The 24,267-nt window shown below is 41.8% G+C and overlaps 1 protein-coding gene across 1 annotated transcript in view; it reads left to right on the top strand.

Annotated features, from left to right (window-relative positions):
• Positions 1-24,267, top strand: part of LOC104051187 (low-density lipoprotein receptor-related protein 5) — a 167,138-nt gene that overhangs the window by 52,645 nt on the left and 90,226 nt on the right. The window contains exon 5 of the mRNA XM_064452384.1: positions 2,942-3,073. Within this exon, the coding sequence (XP_064308454.1) occupies positions 2,942-3,073 (132 nt within the window). The remainder of the gene's footprint in view (positions 1-2,941; positions 3,074-24,267) is intronic.

The raw sequence follows: 24,267 nt of genomic DNA, 5'->3' as shown, positions 1-24,267 counted from the left end.
ATTGGTATAAGCTCACTCATCATCCCCGTTGGTAAAAGAATACAAAATGCAGTGCAGTACTTCAGTGACATCTTTTGATTTGGAATATCTGAATGAGAATATATACTAATATATATGAAAGATATAATATATTCATACATATGAATATATTCTCAAATATGATATTAAGACGCACCTGACATCGTTTTAACACCATTATTTTAAAGAAAAGTGAAAAAATGCTTATCATTACTTTTAAACAATTAGGATTACAGCAAAATATGTAGGTTTAAGTTGTATTTGATGATGTAAGATAATCACAGAATGGTAGGGGTTGGAAGGGACCGCTGGAGATCATCGCGTCCAACCCCACTATTGAGCAGGGACACCTAGAGCAGGGGGCACAGGAACATGTTCAGGTGGGTTTTGAACGTCTCCAGGGAAGGAGACTCCACAGCCTCCCTGGGCAGCCTGTGTCACTGCTCTGTCACCCTCACAGGAAAGAAGTTTTTTCTCATGTTTAGATGGAATTTCCTGTGCGCCAACTTGTGCCCATTGCCCCTTGTCCTGTCATTGAGCACTACTGAAAAGAGTCTAGTCCTGACACCCACCCTTTAGATATTTATAGGTATTGATGAAATCTCCCCTCAGTCTTCTCTTCTCCAGGCTGAACAAACCCAAGCCTTTCTCAGCCTTTCTTCATAAGGGAGATGCTCCAGTCCCCTGATCATCTTGGTAGCTCTCTGCGGGACTTGCTCAAGCAGTTCCCTGTCCTTCATAAACTGGGGGGCCCAAAACTGGACACAGTACTCCAAATGTGGTCTCACTAGGGCAGAGTAGAGGGGGAGGATAACCTCTCTCGATCTGCTGGCCCCACTCCTTTTAATGCACCCTAGGATACCATTGGCCTTCTTGGCCACAAGGGCACGTTGCTGGCTCATGGTCAGCTTGTTGTCTACCAGCACTCCCAGGTCCTTCTCAGCAGAGCCGCTTTCCAGGAGTTCAGCCCCAAAACCTGTACTGGTGCATGGGGTTGTTCCTCCCCAGGTGCAGGACCTTGCGCTTGCTCTTGTTGAATTTCATCAGGTTCCCTGCGCCCCAGCTCTCCAACCTGTCCAGGTCTTGCTGGATGGCAGCACAGCCTTCTGGTGTATCAGCCACTCCTCCCAGCTTGGTATCATCAGCAAACTTGCTGAGGTTACACTCTGTGCCTTTGTCCAGGTCACCGATGAATATGTTGAACAGGACTGGACCCAGCAGAGACCCCTGGGGAACACCGCTAGTGACAGGCCTCCATCCAGACTCTGCCCCATTGATTACGACCCTCTGAGTCCTGTTGTTGAGCCAGTTCTCTACCCACCTCACTGTCCACTCATGTTGTACTTCTAAGTGTCCTTTTTGTAGTTCAGACTTGATCATGTTAATCTGCAGTATGTAACATAATTTATGAATGTTTCAGTATGGAAGGGATGTAGTTCTGAGTCTTTATGTGAAACATATACGTGCCTCTTCTTTATGTATGATGCTTCTTCAAAGGAAGGCAGGTGTAGAGAGCTGAGAATTGAATGAGGCTGTATGTGTTTTTTATCTGCATGTGATTGCATGTCACGGTTTGCCTAGGTGGTTTTTTTTAGGATTTGAGGATGGGACTTAAAAACAATGGCGTGGAAATGTATAAAATTGAGTAGCTATGGGAAGAATAATCTCTTGCCTAGAGGAGATACTCTTGCCTTTTGGATTGGCTTCTTTATTTATGCCAACTGTAAAGTCTGCTTCCCTAAAGATAACATTTGTTATTCCAGTAAAGTTTATAGGATGTCAGTAAACAGGCTTGCAAGTAAGCAAAAGGAATTGATGATCGTGGTGATGGAATATGTGCAAGTTTTTTTCTTTGAGGCTGTCAGATATGCACAGGACCCTGGTGTATCTCACAGCTCCAGATAAGAGTATGTCTATGCCGAATTCTTGTCATTGCTTTTAGCTCAGGGAATGTCCCAGCCTTGGATTGTAGTATTTTTGCGTCAGTCACAAAGAAAATATGCCACATAGGGAAATAGCATATGCTGAAAATAGCTCAGATGCCATTGACTTCATTAAGATGAAGCTTGGATTCCCTCCTCTCCCTTTTTCTTCCCTTCATGACTGTCAGGGGAAGTAACATGAGCCAAATTAGCCGGAAATTTTGTGGTTTTATATGAAAACAATCCAGCTGCTTATTCAAAGTGTGATTGTTTTTTGGAGAGGTCTTGCACAACTTGCGATAATTTTTTTAGTAGCTGGCAGTACTCTTCATAATTATTTATGGTTACAGTTTCATCTCTTGCTGCCATTTTTTTTCCCATGTAAATGAGATAGGTGCATGCAGTTGTTGTGACCATCCCTGTCCCCATGTGCGTGTCCCCCGCCATATTTTTTTTAAAATGTTTTCAAAATTGCTGACTTTATATGTTGCTTCTCTGGATTTCCTGGAGATTCAGGGATATGCCTTGCTGTGAAACTTTTGCAGTAGGAAAAGATATTTTCAACATGCATCACTACTGTAATGTAGGAATTGTACAAATTGTTATGTTTTCCCTTTTTTCATAGCACTAGTCACCACCCCACAATCACCACCCTTCAACCCCTGTTTTTCATTTTGTGATGCTTAGCAGACCTGGCATCCACAAAGTAACTGATGTCCAAAGCTCTTAGCTATGTTCAACTTTAGAAATGTTGAAAGAGCTGTATGGTGAGAATGTGCTGAGCTGTCAGTTCTTTCAAAATCAGCTTTTGCATGCATCTCAGTTTAGGTGCCCCCAGAAGTAAGGTGTTGGGGAGGGAGGAATCAATCACTTTATTTTGTGGTTCCTCTGTCTTGTAGCACTATACCAGTCATTTGGGACCTAGAATTTCTTCCTCAGGGAGAAAAGAGGGCTTTAGAGGTTCTAGAAAAATGAAAATAAATCTGTTTCATTTCTTGAAGTTCACACTCCCTGTGAAGAAAACAACGGTGGTTGCTCCCATCTGTGCCTGCTGTCTCCAAGAGACCCCTTCTACAGCTGTGCCTGTCCCACTGGTGTGCAGCTAGAAGACGATGGCAGGACATGCAAATCAGGTAGGAGCTTGCCTTTTCTACAGTGACAGTGTTGACTTGGTTTGGGCTTGCTGCTAAAAGTTGAGTCTTGAAGAAGTGAGTTGGGAGGAACTGCCTGACACATTGAAACGTCACGCTTGTCCTGATGAAGACAGCAGAAATTTTGCACTCAAATTTCCTGCCAAGCCACCAAAGATGGTGATTTTTATGAACTAAAGTAATCCCTTGCATCAGAAATCAGAAAAATTTGACTGTATTTTGTGTCTTTTGACTCTATTTTATGTTGCCGGTTCTCTATAGGAGTGAAGTGGTATGTGGAGCCCATTACAGAAGAATTGACCAGTAGTGGTCAATAACGCAGTAGTGGTGGCCGAGTTGTTGCCTTCCAGCTGCATCTCAAAGTTAGCAATATGCTTGAGACGTGTTCTACGTGAAGATGTGCGAAAAATTTGTTTAAGGCCATGTGCCTGTGCCCATGTACTATTTTAGAGATAACCCGGTGAGCTGCTGCTGCTTCAGTTGGTTTTATAATGAGATAATCTGTACAGAAAAATTAAAAATTAAGATTTAAACTAAAAATATAATTTTTCTGGTTCTGAAGATTAATCATCCCTCTGTTTCCCTTTGGGCTGCTCTGTGGGAAGGATTTATGAGACAATTGCACTGGGAATTTTTTCTTCCTGGGCGTGGTTTGTGCTTTTTAGACATCATGTTTAATTTTTAAAAGTGAGGCAAGGCTTTGTGTGAAGAGGTTAATAAAGTTTGCCACCTGAGATAATTGATCTAGAGAAAATAATGTTCTAGGTGGCTGTTCCATGTCACTGAGAAGTAGAGGCTTGTGTATTACCAGTAGAAAGCTGTTTAGAGAATAATAGCTGGAGTATATGCTCTAATTGAAAAGTATAACTACATGCATATTTTGTGTCCATAAGTTGAACGAGTCTAGTGGTATACTTTGAAAGCTGGTTTTATCATTGATCAGGACACCTCTTTTAAAAATACATCTTACAAAACCAGGCAATTAACCCTGATACGGCAGTAGGACACTAGGAGGCAAAGTTTTGGAGAACGTTCTGCTAAGAGACTAAAAGACACCCTGCCTGTCTCCAATGTGTTTTCAACGAGTCTAGTCAAAAGAGTGTAGTAATTTTCTGATGTGGCTTGATTCCTCTGAGTACTAAAGCAAGCATAATAGATTCCTTTCATTTGTCAACTTGAAGCAGAGTTTGAACACTGAACCTTCAGGGTTTAAGGGCCAGCTTTATTAGCTCATCCTGCTGCAATTGAAAGGCTTATAAGGTAGTTCTTGCAGCTGCTGAAAGACCTTTCTGCTTCCTCCTTCCAGCTTTGGAAAGTTTCCCTTTCACAGCTTTTATAAAAACATTGCTGAATGCTCAGGAAAACCTTTTTAGACATTCATATTGACCTCATGTTTCTGGCAGTGGGAATGAAGGTCAGCCTGCTTTTGCCGTTTTGGTGGATAGCACAAGCAGGAGGGACTGCTTATACTGTGCTTTCACCTTTCCATTGTCAGGCCAGACAATCTGTCAAGGGTGTTCTTTCAAAGGAGGGCAAAAAAGTGGGATGGGAACAGGAAATCTGGTTTTGCATTAGAATGTGGCCTTTTGGTTCAGTTTTATGGATTGTTTCTTTCCCAAGCTCCACATCTTTTGTTGTTCTGTCTGCCTTATGCCATATCCATGTACTTCTCTTTTCCCTTTATATTAACTCCTTGGTTGCGAGGAACTGACCTTTTGTTCTCTGCACGAGTCCTTTGTAGTAAAGTTGTATCAGGAACTATGGATGCCACAGCATTGACCACCTGTCCATTTTGTTCCCTATTTGCTTGTGCAAAAGTACAAAGTCATTTGGGCATATCGGCTTCTTTGACATTAGGCTTGTAAGTGAATTACACAAATGCTGCTGGGGATTTGTCTGCAAGAGGAAAAAGTGTTCTGTTCTCAAAATATGTGTCCATATGGGGAGTTTACTAGTGCAAATATAACTCTATAATGTTACTGTGTATCTCTGTCAGAAAGTATTCGTGTGCAGAAAAGCCCTGAGGCTCTTAGGCAATTTCAGCTGTCTTGGATATTAAAGAATACATATATTGGTAATGTTCAGGTATGAGAGCTCTGTAGCTCTTTTTGAAAAGTGTTGAATGGTAATAGGCCTAGGTAGTTAAGAAAATACGAATTCAAAGACAGGTTGTGCCACTGTTTGCTTTACTGTGGGCTATGTCTGTATGCATTGAAACTCCAAAACTCTGGATTTTTACACTTTTTCTAAACATAAAACTATTAATATGCTGAAGCCTTAAGTATTGTGTCTGTGTTAAAATAAATTATTCTGGAGTTTTGGCTTTCGGTGTTGATTTATTCTTGCTTTTTCTCTGGTTCTAAACAGTTGCTCTGAATAAAATAATTAGCTTTACAGTAGATATTCATCACTAGTAATGGATATTAAATATATAGATAGATTACAACTGGCATCAAGCATAAGTTCCACTGTGGGAATGTGTATTTGTTTTGTGCAGTTATTTTGTGTTGCTTCCCTCCAGAGATGTGATATTAAGTCTGTTTTCCTCTGTTGGCTGTGAAAATGCTCTGGACTCGCTTGAAGTTTGCATATCAACAAGGGGTCATAAGTTTGGAGATTAAATCAATTGCACCTGACCATGTACTCTTAGCAAAGTGAGCATTCAAGCTGTGATCTTTGGAATTACTTAAGTTGTGTTGGACCACTACTGTCTTGGTGGATGTGTCTAAATACATGATTTAAGATAGGTATCTGAACCCAATTTTGCCTGTGTAGAAGATAATGAAGTCACAGTTTATAATGCCCATCAGAATCCGATGGTTCTAGTCTGAAGTGCCTGTGGAGGGTGGCCTAACTCTTAGTACCTCGTAACATCCAGGAATGACTGACTTTTGAAATTTCATGTTTCAAAATGGAGCTTTACTTCTTAGACCAGGTGGCTTTTTTAATTTGTGGGGTTTTTTAGTTTTAATTTTTTTTCTGTTGTTGTTGCAAAGTCTTCTCTAACCTGCTTGAGGAATGGCATGAATGTTTGAGAAAGGAACAAAGGTTTGGATGCAGTCATTTAAAAGCGGTGTGTAATTCTACCTAATTAGCTCTTTATTTGTGCAGTCATAAAATTGTAAGCCTGCTTTAGTTACTCTTCAGTTTCTTGCTTTAGATGCTTTCTGATGCAAATAATCAAACTCTTAAGACCAAAGTAAAAATTATGTGTGTTTTATGCATATTTTCAGGAAAGCAAAGTTTGGTTTGATGGACAGGTGGTGGCGAGTTTAGAAAGCAGAGCAGAAATGTGGAAATTTTAAAAGCTTGGGGACCTTCTTTCAGGCTTCTTTTGCTGACTTAGGGCTATCCTGAGGTGTTTTTTTTTTTTTTTTCTTTGTTTAAGGATCACATTTATCGTCTTTATGAACAGAAAAATTTTGATTCATGAGTCTTTTGTGTGTCTGTAGGGGCTCCTTTTAAGAAGGTGCTCCTTCCCTCCTGAGGTTCGCTTCCTAGGATTTAGTGAGTTCTGTTGTTGGGCTAGTAGTAGTTTGAAGTGTTCTAAGAAGGACAAATGTATTGATAGATGGTGTTGTGTCTCCAACAGTAAACCATTTGAACCTTTCTTACCTTGCAAGGCAGAGTCTTCAGGTGATAGCTGCATGTCATGTCCTTTGTGCAACTTCGCCTTCCTCATGCTCCTCATTCGAGCTTTCTTTGGTGCACATTGAATGACATAAATGTATCTGTTTCTGCCTACAGCTCTGGTGCACCTTTGGTATGATTTGCACCACTTAATGTGAATATTTCCAGGCAAATGGAGCCAGGGTCTTTCCATCCTGTTCTGCTTTCATGGAGCTGGTTTGATTTGCTCTGCTGGGTGGAGGTGCAGTCTCAAAATGTTGGATAACTCTCCCTGCTTTTTCCTTCCCTCTTTGACTTGACCATGTGGTTCAGCTTAACCACATTCAAGCAAGTCTAGAGGTTTGTTGTAGATCTTTTTAGCTAATTGTGATTAAACCCTTATCCCAGTCTCTCATACAACAGCTATCTGTATGCATCCTTCCAAGACTGAGCTGTTCTGTAAACAGTGTTCAGCAGCCTGTTTCTGTTATGTTTCTGGAAACTATATAATATGTCTTTCTGCTGTATTCAGTGTTGCTGGCATACAGCTATTGCTACAGGCCTTTTAAAAGAATGTCAGAAGCCTCATCTTTTTTCTTAGAAGTGGATGTATTTCCCTGTAAGTAATCACTCTGACTTCCTAAATTCCCTCTGCCTGTTAGTGTTGCATTCCCAAAGGATCTTACTCTCATTGCACATCATTTTCTGATATCATGGTACCAAGTAAGTCAATTGTATATGAACTAAAATTAATTTGTCATAATTTTTAAACCTATCATCCATGGCTGATACCAGAAAACTTTTTGAGTGAAAGCTCAAATACTCCATACCTCGCCCTCCCAAGTTTTTACTAGCTTGGTTCTATGGCTATGGAGCTGTAATAAGTAGGATTAACTAGGTCTTTTTTATTTATGTGTTCTGTTTTATTGTATATTTTTTAATTTCAGCAAGGGCACTCAGAGCTACACAATGTAAGGATTAGTCCAGATTCATGCAGCTTTTGGAAGTTGCATACCCCAAGGTTTAAAAAATTATTTTCCAGTTTTATTTTTATTTCTCATTAAATGTGTAATGCTTTGCTGCAGTATATGGATAAAATACTTCAGTAAAAGATGCAGGATTTTACTCATTATGCAACTCCATTGCAGCGATTTCACTTGGCCTGGGCATCACTAGTTTTTTTGATCTGTTTTACTAGAATTGCTGTACTGGTTTTGGCTAGGATGGAGTTAATTTTCTTCATAGCAGCACATATGGTGCTATGTTTTGGATCTGTGACCAAAACAGTGTTGATAACACAGGGATTTTTTAGCTAATGCTGAACAGTGCTTGCGCAGTGTGAAAGCTTCTCTGTTTCCCACCCTGCCAGTGAGTAGGCTGGGGTTCCACAAGAAGACAGGATGGATCATGACTGGGACAGATGACTCCAACTGACCAAAGGGATATTCCATACCATACAGCATCATGCTCAGCAATAAAAGCTGGGATAAAGAAGGAGGAAGGGGGGACGTTTGGAGTGATGGCATTTGACTTCCCAAGTCACTGTTATGCATGATGATGGAGCCCTGCTTTCCTGGAGATGGCTGAACACCTGCCTGCCATGGGAAGAAGTGAATGAATCCATTATGTTGCTTTGCTTGTGCATACAGTTTTTGCTTTACCTATTAAACTGTCTTTATCTCAACCTACAAGTTTTCTCACTTTTACCCTTCTCATTCTCTCCCCAATACCACTGTGGGGAGTGAGTGGGGAGCTGGGTGGGGCTGAGCTGCCCACCGGGATTAACCCATAACAATTGTGCAAACAGTAGCTCTGTTTTCTCTGTCCTCTCTGGAGTCTGGAGGGGAAGCTATTAATTTTTGTAAAGTCTTCCTTTTCATTTTTCATGATGCATTTTGCTCTCTATTATGAGGGAAGTTCCCTGACAATATTTTACCTGCTCATTCTGTGCTGGGTGATTTCTCTGTTGCCTGTGCAACCTGTGGCAGATGTAAGTTTAAGAAATCAGACATTCCTGAGTGTTATACACATTCGTTATATTTAAATTCCTCTCCAACCAAATTTAGGTCTCCATTAAGAGGAATCTTTTTGTGCTTGCTTCGACAAAAAAAACCCCTAAATCTTTCTGTGCATTTCTGTAGGCATTGTTTACACTGAAATGTCTTGGAGATGTAATTTTACACTGATTTATTTTCTCTCCATTTGTGTTGGGAAAGGTAATGAGTTTGTTCTCTTCCTTGTACTTGAAAGCAGGATGAGAGACCTCTTTCTTGGTAAGAAGGCATGTGGGTTGCTGAGGTATAGATGTATTTGCATGCCGTGCAAACAATAGATGACAAATGTGACATCAAGTGCAACTTAAGCAAGTATTTGGCAGGGGGTAGCACTTAGTGGCAAACTGCATCATCAGGCTTTCGTCATAGCTAGACTATTATCTTCTAGTGCTAAATCCAGGCTCTGATCTTTAACACCAGTGAGAGCCTAATGTCCATCTATGTGAGATATCCCTTCTCTCCCCACAACTTCCAAGTTTGCCATCTCTTAGAGAAATATTCTTGATATTTTGAAGCTTGCACAAAGAAGTGATGCCTGGAACTAAGGGTAGTGCCACATAAAGTATGTTCCTGTAATATGCTGAGCCTTTCTCAATGTAGACCTAAGTCAAGGAGTGTCTGGACGATGCTCTTAGTCATATGGTTTAGTTTTGGGTAGTCCTGCAAGGAACAGGGAGTTGAATTCGATGATCCTTATGGATTCATTCCAGTTTGAGATATTCTATGATTCTAACTAGACTGAGCACAACCATCTCCAGCAAGGGTTATAAAAAAGTAAATGATTTTCTGCAATAACTGAAGCCAAGGAATTTGGCTGCAAAAGCAACAATATAGTAATGGTACCTTAGCTTCTGCTTACCTTGGTGTTATTACTGAGCTAGGAAAAAGTAAATGCCCATATACTGTGGACAGCTTTGTGAGCTTGATGCTATACTTGCAATGATCGGTAATAGATTACTTCTATCAGGGGTCTCTTCCGAAAGGCTGTGTAAAAAAATGCAGCTGGTTGCAAGGTTAAAGGTAAATGTCCAAGATTACATTTACTCCTACTACTGACTTGCTTTAAGATTTGACAGAGGGGAAAGTAGGGAGCAGAAATAAAGGAGCCACTGGTGGTAGATATGTCCAGACATACGGTGGTAGGAGCTGTAGGGTTTCTGCCAGGAAGGTATGACAGCTGTAGTTTCTCAAATGAACTAGGAAATTCTGTTTTATTCCAAATGAAAACCAGAAAAAAAAAAACAACTCAAACCCCATTTTTTGTAATTAGAGAAGGCGGCACTAGCTTCTCAGGTGTTTGAAGAGTCAGCTTCCCTTGTTTATCCTTGATCCTGTTGTTGAGGCAGTTGATCAGGGTTGGGCAATATTCCCAGTGTCTTATTTCTCCTTGCTATTCTTTGCAACGCAAAACTGAAAACAGAGGTTTTGGAACCTGCTGGCTAATACTGCAGGGCTCATACTGTTTTTTTTATGCAGGAGATAGAAGAGTATTGAAGGAAGAAATGTTAAGGCATTTCCTTCTCATCTCCCATGTGTTTCTTGGTTCACATTGTACATTTTAGAACTTTTGTGTCTGCAGTTCCTTGGCTGAGCAATCATCAGCTTATTTGAGCAACTAAGCCTCCAAGCAAGACAAGCAGGCAGACAAATACCTCCATTGTAAAGTATTTCTTCTCATGCGATTTAACCACTAGAGTAGGTCCATTTGCAAACACCTTCCTGATTCGTAAAGAGAAACAGCATGGACTAATCCAGACTTCCTGATTAAGTAGATCAACAGCTAACTAGGGATAAACAACCTGTTTGCGAAAGTGGAGGGTTAGGGAGTCATTTGTATTTGGGATAATTGCTGGAAATCAGCTCTTTCAGGTACCAGAGGAAGCTTCCACTGACATTGTGTGAATAACCTAAAATAACTGTCAGGAGCCTTATAGCACTTGGAAGATGCTAGAAGAGAAATCTTGCATATCGGTAGATGAACTCTGGTTATATTCTAGCATTGATTTGGGGCTGTATTGGGAAGAAGCACTCATGTCCTAATCTATTTGTCATGAGGAAAATAAATTAGAGGAAAACTCTATTTTCCATTGTTTCCTAGAACGTTGACAGCTGCTGGCATTGCCTGTCTCTCCCCCTTGCCCTCTCTGGGATTGAAATGTAACTGTGGAAAACTATGATCTTGTGGTTGCAAGATGTTTTGACTTAATAGGTGTCTTCTGTCCTGTGCCTGGTATCTGACTACCTCAGGGGGGTGTTATCCAGAAGTTCTGGAGGACTTTTTCCTCATTCCCCCTCTCCGTGCTGCACTCCCAAAGGTGTATCATGCTTCCATTGCTTATCAAGGAATTGTCAGTCTCATGTTTTTTCTTTGTTAGGCTGAGATGGGACGTCTTAAAGATTACTGTGATCCTCTCTGAAGGAAGGATTTGTGCCACATTAGTTCCCTAATCATAGCAGTGTCTTCCCTCCAGTCAGCAGATGATATGCTAAAAGGATCTATGAGTGTTTTGTGCCAAATGAGAGGGAGTTTGGATAATAGATCAAATGTACAAGTAGTCTACAGTGATTCCTGCAAGCTGGAGAATTATCCAGATTCCAGGCTATGAAATTGAGATGCAGTGGGTTGTATGAGGAAATAGCATTTCACTCGCTGCATCTGGACCCGTGTTATAGTACTTACTCCAAACACATCCTGTTGATTCTTTAGCACTAAAACAATGGACTAGTGTTTTATTTACTTAGTAAGAAATAGTATTATGTGGAACTATATTTCACTGAGATACTTTTGCAATACACCAAAAAGGGTTGTAAAAACTGTCCAGCAATGAGTACCTGACCTAGGATATCTAGAGGCTGCCTTTTCTGTTTCTACTCCACTTCATAAAAATTTCATGAGTGTGGTTTTTTTTTTTTTCCATTCATGTGTAGATCTTGTTTGTTTTGAGTCTGTTTTTCCCTTGCTTTTGTTAGTATGTTATGTTTATAATTTTATTTGATATGTATGAAAAGATTTCATTACTTTCTATTCATAGCAACTTTTATCCTCCTAAATTGGGGAGTACTTTGTGTAGCAACAAAATCAAACAGCCTCATATGGAAATGGCCTTCTTTATAATTTTGTTGGATAACAGCCATTAGAAACATGCTGGAAGGAAGAAACCTGGAGGGAGCAAGGAGCATTCTGCAAGGTCAGCCATATCATCTTCTAGCTCTGTTGTCAGTGACTTTGCCGAGCTAGTGAATGAAACTCTCTTTCTGGGCTTTGGTGCATGTTTCAGATTGATGACTACTTTCCTGGACCCTGATACACTGTCTAGTTAGAGATGGTAACTAGCTCATTTTGTGTGTGGTTAGGGTTGTTGGTTTTTTTTCTTCTTTTGTGTGCGTGTGTATAAAGGAAAAAGTGACACTTTCTCTTCTCAGCACTGTCAAATCTCTGGATTGATTCTTACTTTATGCTGCAGGAAAACCAAACCCTGGGTCTGCACTGAAAAGGTTTATATGTAAACTTTATTATCTTGCATTCACCATGGGTTAGGTGCAGGCACATGTGACGTTACAAGACCCAGTGATAACTTGTTGAACTGCTGTAGCTTGACTGCCTCTTCCAACAATGGGTGGCCGAGCTCTCTTTTACTGCCTCAGTGTAGCAACAATGAGGTTGAGATGCTCCCTAGGTTTGAAACCCCTAACTTCACAGATCACAAAATCACAGAATGGTAGGGGTTGGAAGGGACCGCTGGAGATCATCGTGTCCAACCCCCCTGCTTGAGCAGGGACACCTAGAGCAGGGGGCACAGGAACGTGTTCAGGCGGGTTTTGAACGTCTCCAGGGAAGGAGACTCCACAGCCTCCCTGGGCAGCCTGTGCCACTGCTCTGGCACCCTCACAGGAAAGAAGTTTTTTCTCATGTTTAGATGGAATTTCCTGTGCGCCACCTTGTGCCCATCGCTCCTTGTCCTGTCATTGGGCACTACTGAAAAGAGTCTAGTCCTGACACCCACCCTTTAGATATTTATAGGTATTGATGAAATCTCCCCTCAGTCTTCTCTTCTCCAGGCTGAACAAACCCAAGCCTTTCTCAGCCTTTCTTCATAAGGGAGATGCTCCAGTCCCCTGATCATCTTGGTAGCTCTCTGCGGGACTTGCTCAAGCAGTTCCCTGTCCTTCATAAACTGGGGGGCCCAAAACTGGACACAGTACTCCAAATGTGGTCTCACTAGGGCAGAGTAGAGGGGGAGGATAACCTCTCTCGATCTGCTGGCCCCACTCCTTTTAATGCACCCTAGGATACCATTGGCCTTCTTGGCCACAAGGGCACGTTGCTGGCTCATGGTCAGCTTGCTGTCCACCAGCACTCCCAGGTCCTTCTCAGCAGAGCCGCTTTCCAGGAGTTCAGCCCCAAAACCTGTACTGGTGCATGGGGTTGTTCCTCCCCAGGTGCAGGACCTTGCGCTTGCTCTTGTTGAATTTCATCAGGTTCCCTGCGCCCCAGCTCTCCAACCTGTCCAGGTCTTGCTGGATGGCAGCACAGCCTTCTGGTGTATCAGCCACTCCTCCCAGCTTGGTATCATCAGCAAACTTGCTGAGGTTACACTCTGTGCCTTTGTCCAGGTCACCGATGAATATGTTGAACAGGACTGGACCCAGCAGAGACCCCTGGGGAACACCGCTAGTGACAGGCCTCCATCCAGACTCTGCCCCGTTGATTACGACCCTCTGAGTTCTGTTGTTGAGCCAGTTCTCTATCCACCTCACTGTCCACTCATCCCACCCACACTTCCTTAGCTTGCCTCAGAGGATGCTACGGGAGACAGTGTCGAATGCCTCACTGAGGTCAAGATAAACAACACCCTCTGCTCTCCTTTCATCGACCCGGCCAGTCATGCCATCATAGAAGGCTATCAGGTTGGTCAAGCGTGATCTTCCCTTGGTGAATCCATGTTGACTGTTTCTGATAACCTTCTTGTCCTCTACATGCCTGGAGATGACCTCCAGGATGAACTGCTCCATCACCTTTCCAGGGACAGAGGTGAGGCTGACTGGCCTATCGTTCCCCAGGTCCTTTTTCTTGCCCTTTTTGAAGACTGGTGGGACATTTGCTTTCCTCCAGTCCTCGGGCACCTCTCCTGTCCTCCACGACCTTTCAAAGATGTTGGAGAGTGGCTCAGCAAGAACATGCGCCAGCTCCCTCAGCACTCGTGGGTGCATCCCATTGGGGTGCATCCCATCGGGGCCCATGGATTTGCAAGGATCCATTATGCATAGGTGATCTCTGACCCAATCCTTCTCAACCGATGGTAAGCCTTCCTTTCTCCAGATTTGTCCTCTCTTCTCTGGGGGCCGAGATACCTGATGGCCAGCCTTAGCAGTAAAGACCAAGGCAAAGAAGGCATTCAGTAACTCTGCCTTCTCTGCATCCTGCGTCGCCGGGGCCCCTTCCTTGTTCAGCTGTGGGCCCACTGTATCCCCAGTCTTCCTTTTACTGCTGATGTATTTAAAGAAGTCCTTCTTGTTTATCATTGTCATGCATTGCCAGATTTAATTCCAAGTGGGCCTTGGCCTTCCTCGGCGCATCTCTGCATACCCTGACAACATTCCTATGTTCCTCCCAAGTGGCCAGTCCCTTTCTCCACATACTGTGAACCTCCCTCTTCCATTTGAGTTTCTCTAGAAGCTCTTTGCTCATCCATGTGGGTCCCCTGGCTCCTCTGCCTGACTTCTTCCTCCTGGGGAGGCACCGATCTTGAGCTCGGAGGAAGTGGTCCTTGAATATTGTCCAGCTCTCTTGGACTCCCCTGCCTTCCAGAGCCCTAGCCCACGGGATTCCTTCTAGCAGGTCTTTGAAGAGGCCAAAGTTGGCCCACTTGAAGTCCAAGGTTGCAACCCGACTCATAGCCCTGCTTCTACCTCGCAGTATCCTAAACTCAACCATCTCATGGTCACTGCAGCCAAGGCTACCCCCAACTCTCACATCCTCAACCAGCCCTTCCTTGTTTGTTAGGATTAGGTCAAGCAGCTCATCTTTCCTTGTTGGCTCCTCCACCACCTGCATCAAAAAGCTGTCCTCGATGCTCTGCAGGAGCCTTCTGGATCGTGCATGGCTCGCCGTGTTGCTTTGCCAGCAAATATCAGGGTGGTTGAAGTCCCCCATGAGGACCAGGGCCTGCGATTGTGAGGCTGCTTCCAGCTGTCTGTAGGAGGCTTCGTCAACTTCCTCTTCTTGATCAGGTGGCCTGTAGCAAACGCCCACAACAGTGTCACCCATATTTGGCTGCCCCTTGATTTTTACCACACAGGCTCTCAACTTGTTCTCCTTCCACTCCAAGGCAGAGCTCGATGCATTCCGGTTGCTCCCTCACATAAAGAGCCACTCCCTCAGCTCGCCTTGCTGGCCTGTCTTTCCTGAAAAGCCTGTAGCCATCCATGACCACATTCCAGTCACCCGAGCTATCCCACCATGTCTCTGTGATTGCAATGAGATCATGGCCCTGCGACCGCACACAGACCTCTAGTTCCTCCTGTTTATTCCCCATGCTGCGTGCATTGGTGTACAGGCATTTCAGAAAGATGCTTGAGCATACATGTTTCCCCGGAGGGGTGTATGAGGACCCACTATAGCCATGCAAACAGTAGTGTATAACTTTTTTCCATTATGTTTACCGTATGACAGAGATTGTGTTAGCTCAGAATTGAATTTTCTGTGGTTCCATCATACTTGAAACATAATAAATAACACTTAAACTTCAAAGCATTATACAGATATCAACCTCAGAGAGGGCCTGTGGGATGTAAAGTATTTATTTCTGTTTGTGTAAAGGATGACAGCAACGTTGAGAAACTATGTGGAAGGTCTCTCGGTGAGTGGGAAATGTCTGCAGTTAGAAGTCAACAGAAGTGTGATTGTAGGAAAACTACTGTAAGTGTATTTATATTCAGTATTTTGTTTTAAATATTAATTATGGGTCTTACTTGGTTTTAATGAAATTTTTATCGTAATGTGTGTGTATTTGAAGGTGTCGCCGCCAAAACTCTTAACAGAAACTAAGTGGTAAAATGGCTGTCACTTCTAAAGTCACTGATTCCTTAATCCGAGCCAGTGGGGTTGGATATCTTCAGCACACAGTAGGTGCCTGTGAAGTTAAAAACCGTGCTTCTCAAGGAAATACCAGAATCCAATGACTGTACCCTCTTTCTAGTGGTGATGATTTCTGACACACTTTTTATTGGCCCATCCATTTTCCTATGGCTTGCAATAAACTGTTATTAAGAATTCTATGCAAAGGGATTTTTTTTTTTAAATAAAAAGTAGAAGCTGGGACTATGGTGTCTGTAAGCTAACATTCAGATTTATCACTTCACATTTCCAACTTTCTCTTCTCTTTCTTTAAAGCATATATAGTATAGACAGATCTCAGGGTGGGTGTGGAAAGACTTAGTTGTTGAAATGCTTTGAGGTCTTTGGATGAAACCTCTGTATAAGGGCAGATTCTTTGCTTGGTACAGCGACAACCAGACAATTGTGCTGATCTGTGATTTTGGTTACTACCAGTGCAGTTATGAGTGTTAGACTAATGGTATTTTGAGTAAGTCTTTGTAAGATTTATCTAATCCTCTGTCAGTAGTAACTTTGCTCGCAAGTGTAGATCTAGGTATATACAAACTGAAGGTGTTTCACAGAAGCTCAGTCCTAAATTAGAGTAGGGTAACTCTGACTTCTGTGTTGCAGTGTCTTTCTCTGGAAGAAACATTACTTTTGTCTCAGTCAGATGTTTTGTGCTAATGAAATTATCAGCTGTACAGTTGAATTAATATTCTGTTTGTGGGGTTTTTTTAGTGGCTGTAGGAATGTGTCAAAACTCTGAATTGTAGGGGTTTTTTCTGGTTCAGGCAAAGTAACTGTTAGAAGTCTGCTGCTGAGATAATGGAAGAAACCGTAGACAATAGTTTTTTGCTGTAACATGCAGACAGATATGATGTAATTTATGAGTTACGTGAGTGCTCTGGTATTTCCTTTCTTTGTCACAAGTGTTAGTTTTCCTTATGCCTACTTACCTTTCAACTAAACCAAGTCCTGTCTGAATGTGGGCACTCAAAACATTCTTTCAAAGAAACCTTTCCTGTTTCTATTTTGTTGGTTGTATACTCCCACTGCACACAACTCCTGGTTTTAAATTGGTAAACCTGATGTGCGTTGCATGCTCTCCCCAGTCTGCAGTGTCAGGTAGGAGAGCCAGCTTTGCCCAGCCCACCGCCATCACACACTGTGAAGCAGTACTCTCTTCCTGTCAGACTGGAAGATAAATAAAGACCTGAACTGGGATGCATAGTGCTGTTCATATTGCAGTTGGCTCTGTTAAGGTATCCAAGGAGAATATATAAAAAGAATTTCGATTTAGTTCTAGGTATTTACCAAAGTTTGTTTCAACTCCTTGCATATTTTTATTTCTGTGGAAGTTGCATAGCAGAAATGGTGTTTCACACAGTGTTGTTGATTGAAACTTCTCATAGTGAGCTTTATTTGTCCTGTGGTATGAAGAACGGCTAATGCTAAACCCTTGTGCAAGATGTTGTAATTGTTTTGAATATTGGCAAGCTTATTAAACAGCATGGCAACATTACCTATTTTCATACTCTCCATACAGAATAATGAGGTTTTCTCCCACCCCCGTATTCGGCGCCTGCCCCCCTACTCCTCCCCTCCCATACACTGAAACTTTGCCAGGTAATTCACTGTATTACAGAAACTAGCAAAATCCCTTGCTTTCTGATAAATCTTTTTAGTTTATCAAGAGTGCTGAGATAGCTGTACTCACACAGCTTGTAAGAGTTGCCCGCAATCAAAGTACTTCTAACGTCCTCTTTTCAAAAAGTGCTCACTATTTTGTTCTTTGGAGAAGAGGTAAAAGCTTTCCCATTTTCCCAGTTTATCTGATCCCCACCCCCCCCATCCCCCCATAGGTATTTCCAAAGTTGCCTCTAAGTAGATAGAGTCTGCACGTGCAGATGCATGTACATGCAGATACATAAAACTGGGGGAAGAGTCCCACAATGGAGCATTGTTCTAGCCTAATTAGCAGACAGACAAATGAGAGAGGAATAGCGTGGTGTTTTCTGGCATAGCTTAGCAGAGGCAGCCACTGCACTCTACATTTGTTTAGATTGGGTGAATAAATTAGAGCATTTGTTACTGTATTATAGATGTCTTGTCACTTGTCAAATGTGAAGTGGGCCAAAGGAAGAATAAAAAAGGCCCTTGTCAAGCTGGTGAGATGGCCTGCTTCGCTGCTGTCAGCTCTGATTGCAGTTAATTTTGTAAACAGAATACAGTTGCCATTTCTAGCACTGAAGCATGAATTTTTAATAACAAGCACAAACCAGCCAAATCAAAGCAAACACTTTACCTATCATGGATATTTAAAAATAATTGATTACTGGGTATGGGAGGAAAGCATTCCATGTATGAGCAAAAAAAAAAAGTTTCTTAACCTGTTTCTGTAGGATTTCTTGATTGCCAAGAGAGAATATAGTCTTCAGGGAGTGAGAATAACTGCCTTGAATGGTATTATTTTTTCTTCTGTTCTGTTTGGTTTTTAAATTCAGATATTGTTCTGCATGTTAACCAGAACAGTTCCTTGGCTTTTATGGGTGTTAGAACTACTGAAAAGTTCTGTGGAAGGTCTGCAGAAAGCTTTTGCTGGATAAAAAAAGACTAGAGAAAAATAAACAGTTCAACGTTTAAACTAGTTGGAAAAATAAAACAATTTGAACTTTGGTCTTTTAAAAATGCTTTCTAAATGGAAACTTTAGAGGACCTCATTCCTTCTGGGTTTTTTCAGATCTATGGTTTGCATAGAGAACTTTACATAAATGTCTGCTGAAGTGTTTGGTTGCTGCAATTGTGATGTTGGAATACCTTTTATTCCCTGCTTCCACCACCCCCACCCCCACCCCAAAAAAAAAAAAAAAAAGGCTTTTGTTCATTGTATGGTGTTTTATATGATCATGTTATAGCAGCAGTTCTGCTGGGAATCTCGTAATCATGTGGTTACATAAGTGACTGCAGTGAGAGTAATTTAATAAAATAAATGCTATTATACTCTAGCAGTAGGTAAATAGCTAGCTGTAATGTATTAGACAGATTCTAGGGTATCTAGGATAACACTAGGCAAGTCACAGCATAACACTTCTGTAGCCTTGAAAACATTCCTACCAGCATTAATAATCAAAATACCTCCATGATACAGATAAAACTAATGAGCCAGACAAGCGTGTTTGTCCAGGTTTTTAGAGAGAACCAATGTGAAGTTTTCATCTCTTAGCGATGTGCTCAGAGCCTGCTGCCAACTCTTTTTTCTCTAGCTGAAATTTGTTAATAGAGTCAAACATGGTTATAACCAATACTGATTTTAGACTGTGTTGTAATAAAAGCCAGGATTTTTGCACCTATTAAAAATTACCCATGATAATGATCTTCTACCAACTTTCAAGCAGGTTGCAGAACATAGTAAGATATGCTGTGATAACATTTTCTCTGTTCATGTGTTTTTTAATGCCCAAGGATGTAGATGCATGTCTGTCAAGAGTATTGTTTTGTAATACTTTGACTTAATTTTAAGCATATCTACAGTAGAAATTGCCAAGCAACCAGAACTTTAAATTGGCCAAGTAGCTCATTACCCTTATGATTTCTTTTACCCATAAGCCTCAGTTAGATGTATGTTAGAGATCAGAAGAATTTCATGAGAATCATTCAGTTCAACTATCAATAAACTGTCCCGGTTGTCAGCTGAAGTGATTATTTTTTTTTTTTCCTGCTCTGCTAGGTCAGCAGAGAAAAGTTTTCTACTCCCTATTCGTTTTTTAGCCATGTATTTCCATGGGACAGAACTGAGGCTGGGAATACTTCTACAGTAGTGTTTGCCTGCAGCTGAATATGTCAGAAACAGGATTGTTTTCTTCCCTTCGCAAGAAGGTTGTAGTTGTTATTTAATTGCTGATGCAAGGAGTCCTGGCTGTCCTGTTCCTGGTCAAAATATTATTTTGTATGCAAGTGAATGTGTGATCATATGCGCAGATGAACATACGGCAGAGCTGGATGAGATAAAATTCAGTCCAATTATTGCTGCTGTGAGGAACTGAAGACTGTTTTGGTATTACTTGTCAATTTTAGGTGGGTATTAACAGTGTCTTTCAGCCTGTTGTCTAGCCAACATCTCTAGGTGTAATTTGGGCCTTAGACTGCCAGTTCCATCCCTTGGTACCTTCAACTCTGACCTTGTTCACAGAGAAGGTAAAGCTGTAATCAGTTGTGTGAAGAGGCAAAACATATGCATTTGATTCTTATCTGTCTGTTCCCATGCAGTGATGCTTGTAATGTTGGTTGTCTTATAAATACATGTAATATTGGTAATTGCTGTGTTATCAGTTGCTAGGCATGTATTTGATGCTCCTCTGCTTCACACTACTCCTACTTTAGTATGAAGGTTATGATTGCAGACACATGAATAGAGTAGAAATTCAGAACTTAGGATGGATACGCAACTCAGAGTGCTGTGGGTGGCTGAGCAGCTGCAGTGCTGTTCACTTTTTGAGACAGCTGAGCTAAGATAATTTAGAATTAATTTATAATTTAAGGGTCTTCTGTGTAGAGCACTTAGATGACCAGATACATCCCCATTTCCACGTTGGGTTTTGAGGCCTGAATTTTTACTTAACGTGCACTAAGCAGGAAGTTTTATTTTGACTCCTGCAAGTGAAATATTTCAGAAACATAGAAGCAAGACATAAAAACTTTGTTTCATGAGGTATTTGTTTCTGCTGTAGTTGCTCTGCTCTTATAGCTTGCTCTCTGACCTCCGCAGTTGGAGATCAGTGTCCTGGTATGCAGGTACTCTTTCTAACAGTGATTTTTTTTTTTCCTTCTCTGGCTATTAAGGTGTAATTTTATTTTGCATCAGAAAATCAGATGTTTTCTGTGTGTTTAAATGTATTGAGAAATAGGACCTTTTGGAAATATTTCCTATAAAGAAACGAATTTTTTGTGGACCACCTGTTGGAGGTGATATTAATCCATATGTAATATGACCTGGGTTACTTTTCATTTTTGCTGTTGTCAAAGTAACATGCTCTGGACAAACCAGGGTCTGGTGACACTGTAAGTTGTTTGGAAATGGTAATGTCAGAAAAAAAAAGTATGTTTAATACTTTACACCATGGGACTTGATACCAGTTAAATACTTCCAACAAAATGTCAACACAATTCAGATAATGAAACAAATGAGATCTAAAAGCCTTTCTATTTGAATAGGGTCCATAAAAATACCATTTTTAACATTGCATAGATCAGTTTTGAATACAACCCTTTTACTATTTTGAAGATCCTCCCTTTCTGCTTAAAGTTGATTCTCTCCATATTGTCTTGGTTTTGGCCTGTTTTCTAATCCAGAGATGTCAGTGTAGCCCCAAGACTACTGTTCCTGGGGTAATCCTTGATGTAGAGAGAGAGAGAATAGCACTGCAGACAATGGACGGCTTTTGTTCCCAGATAGCTTTTTAAAATAGCTATATGGGAACTGTCTCGCATTTGATGTACTCTGAAGTAGTTAGAGTGAACTAGTTGACAGTGTCATCTTTCGTTCATGCTGTTTGCCATTATATGTAGTTAATCTTTCAAAAATGATTTGTCAGAATATGCATCTAGGAAAGAAGCATGGTAGAAGAGATATAAGCTGTGTCACAGAATCACAGGTTGGAAGGGACCTCAGGGATCATCTAGTCCAACCTTTCTGGGAAAAGCACAATCTAGAGAAGATGGCCCAGCACCCTGTCTTAAAGGAGTCCAACGTGGCCGAGTCAACCACTTCCCTGGGGAGATTATTCCAATGATTGACTGTCCTCACTGTGAAAAATTTTCCTCTCGTGTCCAATCGCAATCTCCCCATGTGACTCCATGTAAAAAGGGAGTCTCTATCTTCTTTGTAGCTACTCCTTAAGTACTGGTACATGGTGATGAGCTCCCCTCTGAGTCTCCTTTTCTCAAGGCTGAAGAAACCCAGTTCTCCCAGCCTACCCTCGTATGGCAGCTTCCCAATCCTTTGATCATCTTGGTGGCCCTTCTCTGGACCCCTTCCAGCCTGTCCACATCCTTTTTGTATAGCGGGGACCAGAACTGTACGCAGTACTCCAGGCGAGGCCTGACAAGCGCTGAGTAGAGTGGGATGATGACTTTATCCCTGCTGGCGATGCCCTTTTTGATGCAACCCAGCATCCTGTTGGCCTTCTTGGCTGCAGCAGCACACTGTTTGCTCATGTTGAGCTTTCTGTCCACCAGGACCCCCAGGTCCCTTTCCACAGAGCTGCTCTCCAGCCAGGTGGATCCCAGTCTGTGCTGCACTCCTGGATTATGTTTTCCCAGGTGCATGATCTTACACTTCTCCTTGTTGAACTTCGTAAGGTTCTTGCTGGTCCATTCCTCCAGCCTATCCAGATCTCCCTGCACAGCAGCTCTCCCTTCTGGAGTGTCTACTTCCCCACTCAACTTGGTGTCGTCAGCAAACTTCATCAGGCTACACTTGATGCCGTTATCCAGATCACTTACAAAGATGTTGAATAACATTGGGCCCAATATTGATCCCTGGGGGACTCAGCTAGTGACAGGGTGCCAGTTTGAGAAAGAGCTATTTACCACCACCCTTTGGGTGCGGCCTGTCAGCCAGTTCCCCACCCACTGCACAGACCACTTGTCTAGGCCATAACGCATTAATTTCTCCAGGAGGAGACTATGGGGGACCATATCAAAGGCCTTGGAGAAGTCTAGGTAGAGAGTGTCCACTGCCCGCCCCATGTCAACCAGACAAGTCACTTTGTCTTGGTCTTCTGTCCACCATGGTCTTTTTTAAGAAAATGATTGATTTTTTTCACTGTTCAGGAAGTAAACCAAAATTTTTAAGCATAATGTAAAATATCAAATACTGTGTTAGGTATCCCATTATTTTTATTTGGTAAAGGTGCTAAAATCCAGGAGATTGATAAAGCTTTTGAAAATCAGTACTTTTGCTAGCAGTGCCTTCTAAGGATTGCTAATGCACATTGTTCCCTTAACAGAAACGAAATTTGAAAAAATGAAAAACTGTTGCTGTGCTTACCTAGAGGGGGCAATGGAAGAAGGAAGCCTTATAAGTTGTCTGGCCACATTGGGCTGTTCCCTTCTCATGTGGGAACACATAACTAGTTTTGCTATGTCCAGAGAAGCGAGCATGAGGTTCAAGCATAAGAAACACTCTTCCTGAAAACCTGTTTTTATTTTGCAGCCTTTGAATTTAGAAAATCTGAATGAAGGTAATTTGATTGTAGACGTCTCTCTTGCTTTGCTGTCAAGAATGTATGGGATTTCCCTCTTCCCTTTTCTCTGCATAATTTTTGAGCTCTGAGTTAATGCTGCTTTCCTTCTACCCAAGTCTTCCCTCAAAGTTTGTTGGTGCAACTGATGCTGTAGTTATCAAACCTTGTCAGCTAATGGGACAAAGTGTTCTTGCTGGACCTCCTCCCCATACCAGTACGACTGTTTGTGGAGCTCTGCAGTGAACCGGTCTGGTTGTTAACTTTGACAGCTTTATGTCTGTTGAGTTAGCGTTTGTTTGGATCAGCTCTTTAGTGTGGTTTGCAACACACAGCCATGCTGTGCTTGCATGTGAGATGGGGTGATACAAGCAGCCCATGGCAAGGAGAGGGGCAGCACCATTTCATTCAGGAGCTGTGGTGACTTGAGGTAGTTCAAAGTGCACATCAAACTGTATCATCTGTGCTGTGTAGCAAACTTGTTTGGGTCATGTTACAACACTGCTTTTCTAGATCCTCTCCTTTTATCATACATTTGCAGCCTGAGCACTGTTTCTTTTCAGAGCTTCTGAGATATTTGGAGGCTAAACTCTGATTTCCAAACCCAAAAGCCAATAGCAGCACAGTCCAACTCCCAAAGCGAATGTGAATATGGTTTTGATGTGAAATAGATTCAACTCCTGAGTCTTCAGAACCTCATGTGCATGCCTAGGTGAGAATTACTTCTAGAAGAATATTTTCATGAGGATTTGAACTTCAGTTAGTTTTAGTGGGCTCAAAAGATAGGTGCCGTGTTGGCCATTTTCAATCTGGGCTCTTGGTGGGAACTGGAAGTTAGCACCTCCTGCTGGTGTTGCTGGTCTGGATTAAATGTGACAAGTGACTTTTGTTCTGGTTGGCAGTTTTGGAGTGTTGCTAAACAATAAAACCTCCTTGTCAGTTTTCAAACTCCACAGCATCTATTTAATAACAGTAGGAAAAAGACACATACTGATATTGCTTTTTGTGCTGAAACATGCATGGGTGAATGTGAGGAAAATGTGTTAAGCAACTGGATGTTTTACTGTGTGTCCTGTTTTCGTACTGATAAAAGAAGTTGCCAGAAAGGCAACACTGAAGATGCCGTTTGTCTCTGAAATGTTCTCCAGGTTGTTTGTTTGGCACACTTTCCAC

The sequence above is a fragment of the Phalacrocorax carbo genome, chromosome 5 (assembly GCF_963921805.1).
Source record: "Phalacrocorax carbo chromosome 5, bPhaCar2.1, whole genome shotgun sequence".
Classification (NCBI taxonomy): Eukaryota; Metazoa; Chordata; class Aves; order Suliformes; family Phalacrocoracidae; genus Phalacrocorax; species Phalacrocorax carbo.
The sequence above is the reverse complement of the archived record's forward strand: the minus strand, read 5'-3'. Positions and strand labels throughout refer to the sequence as shown.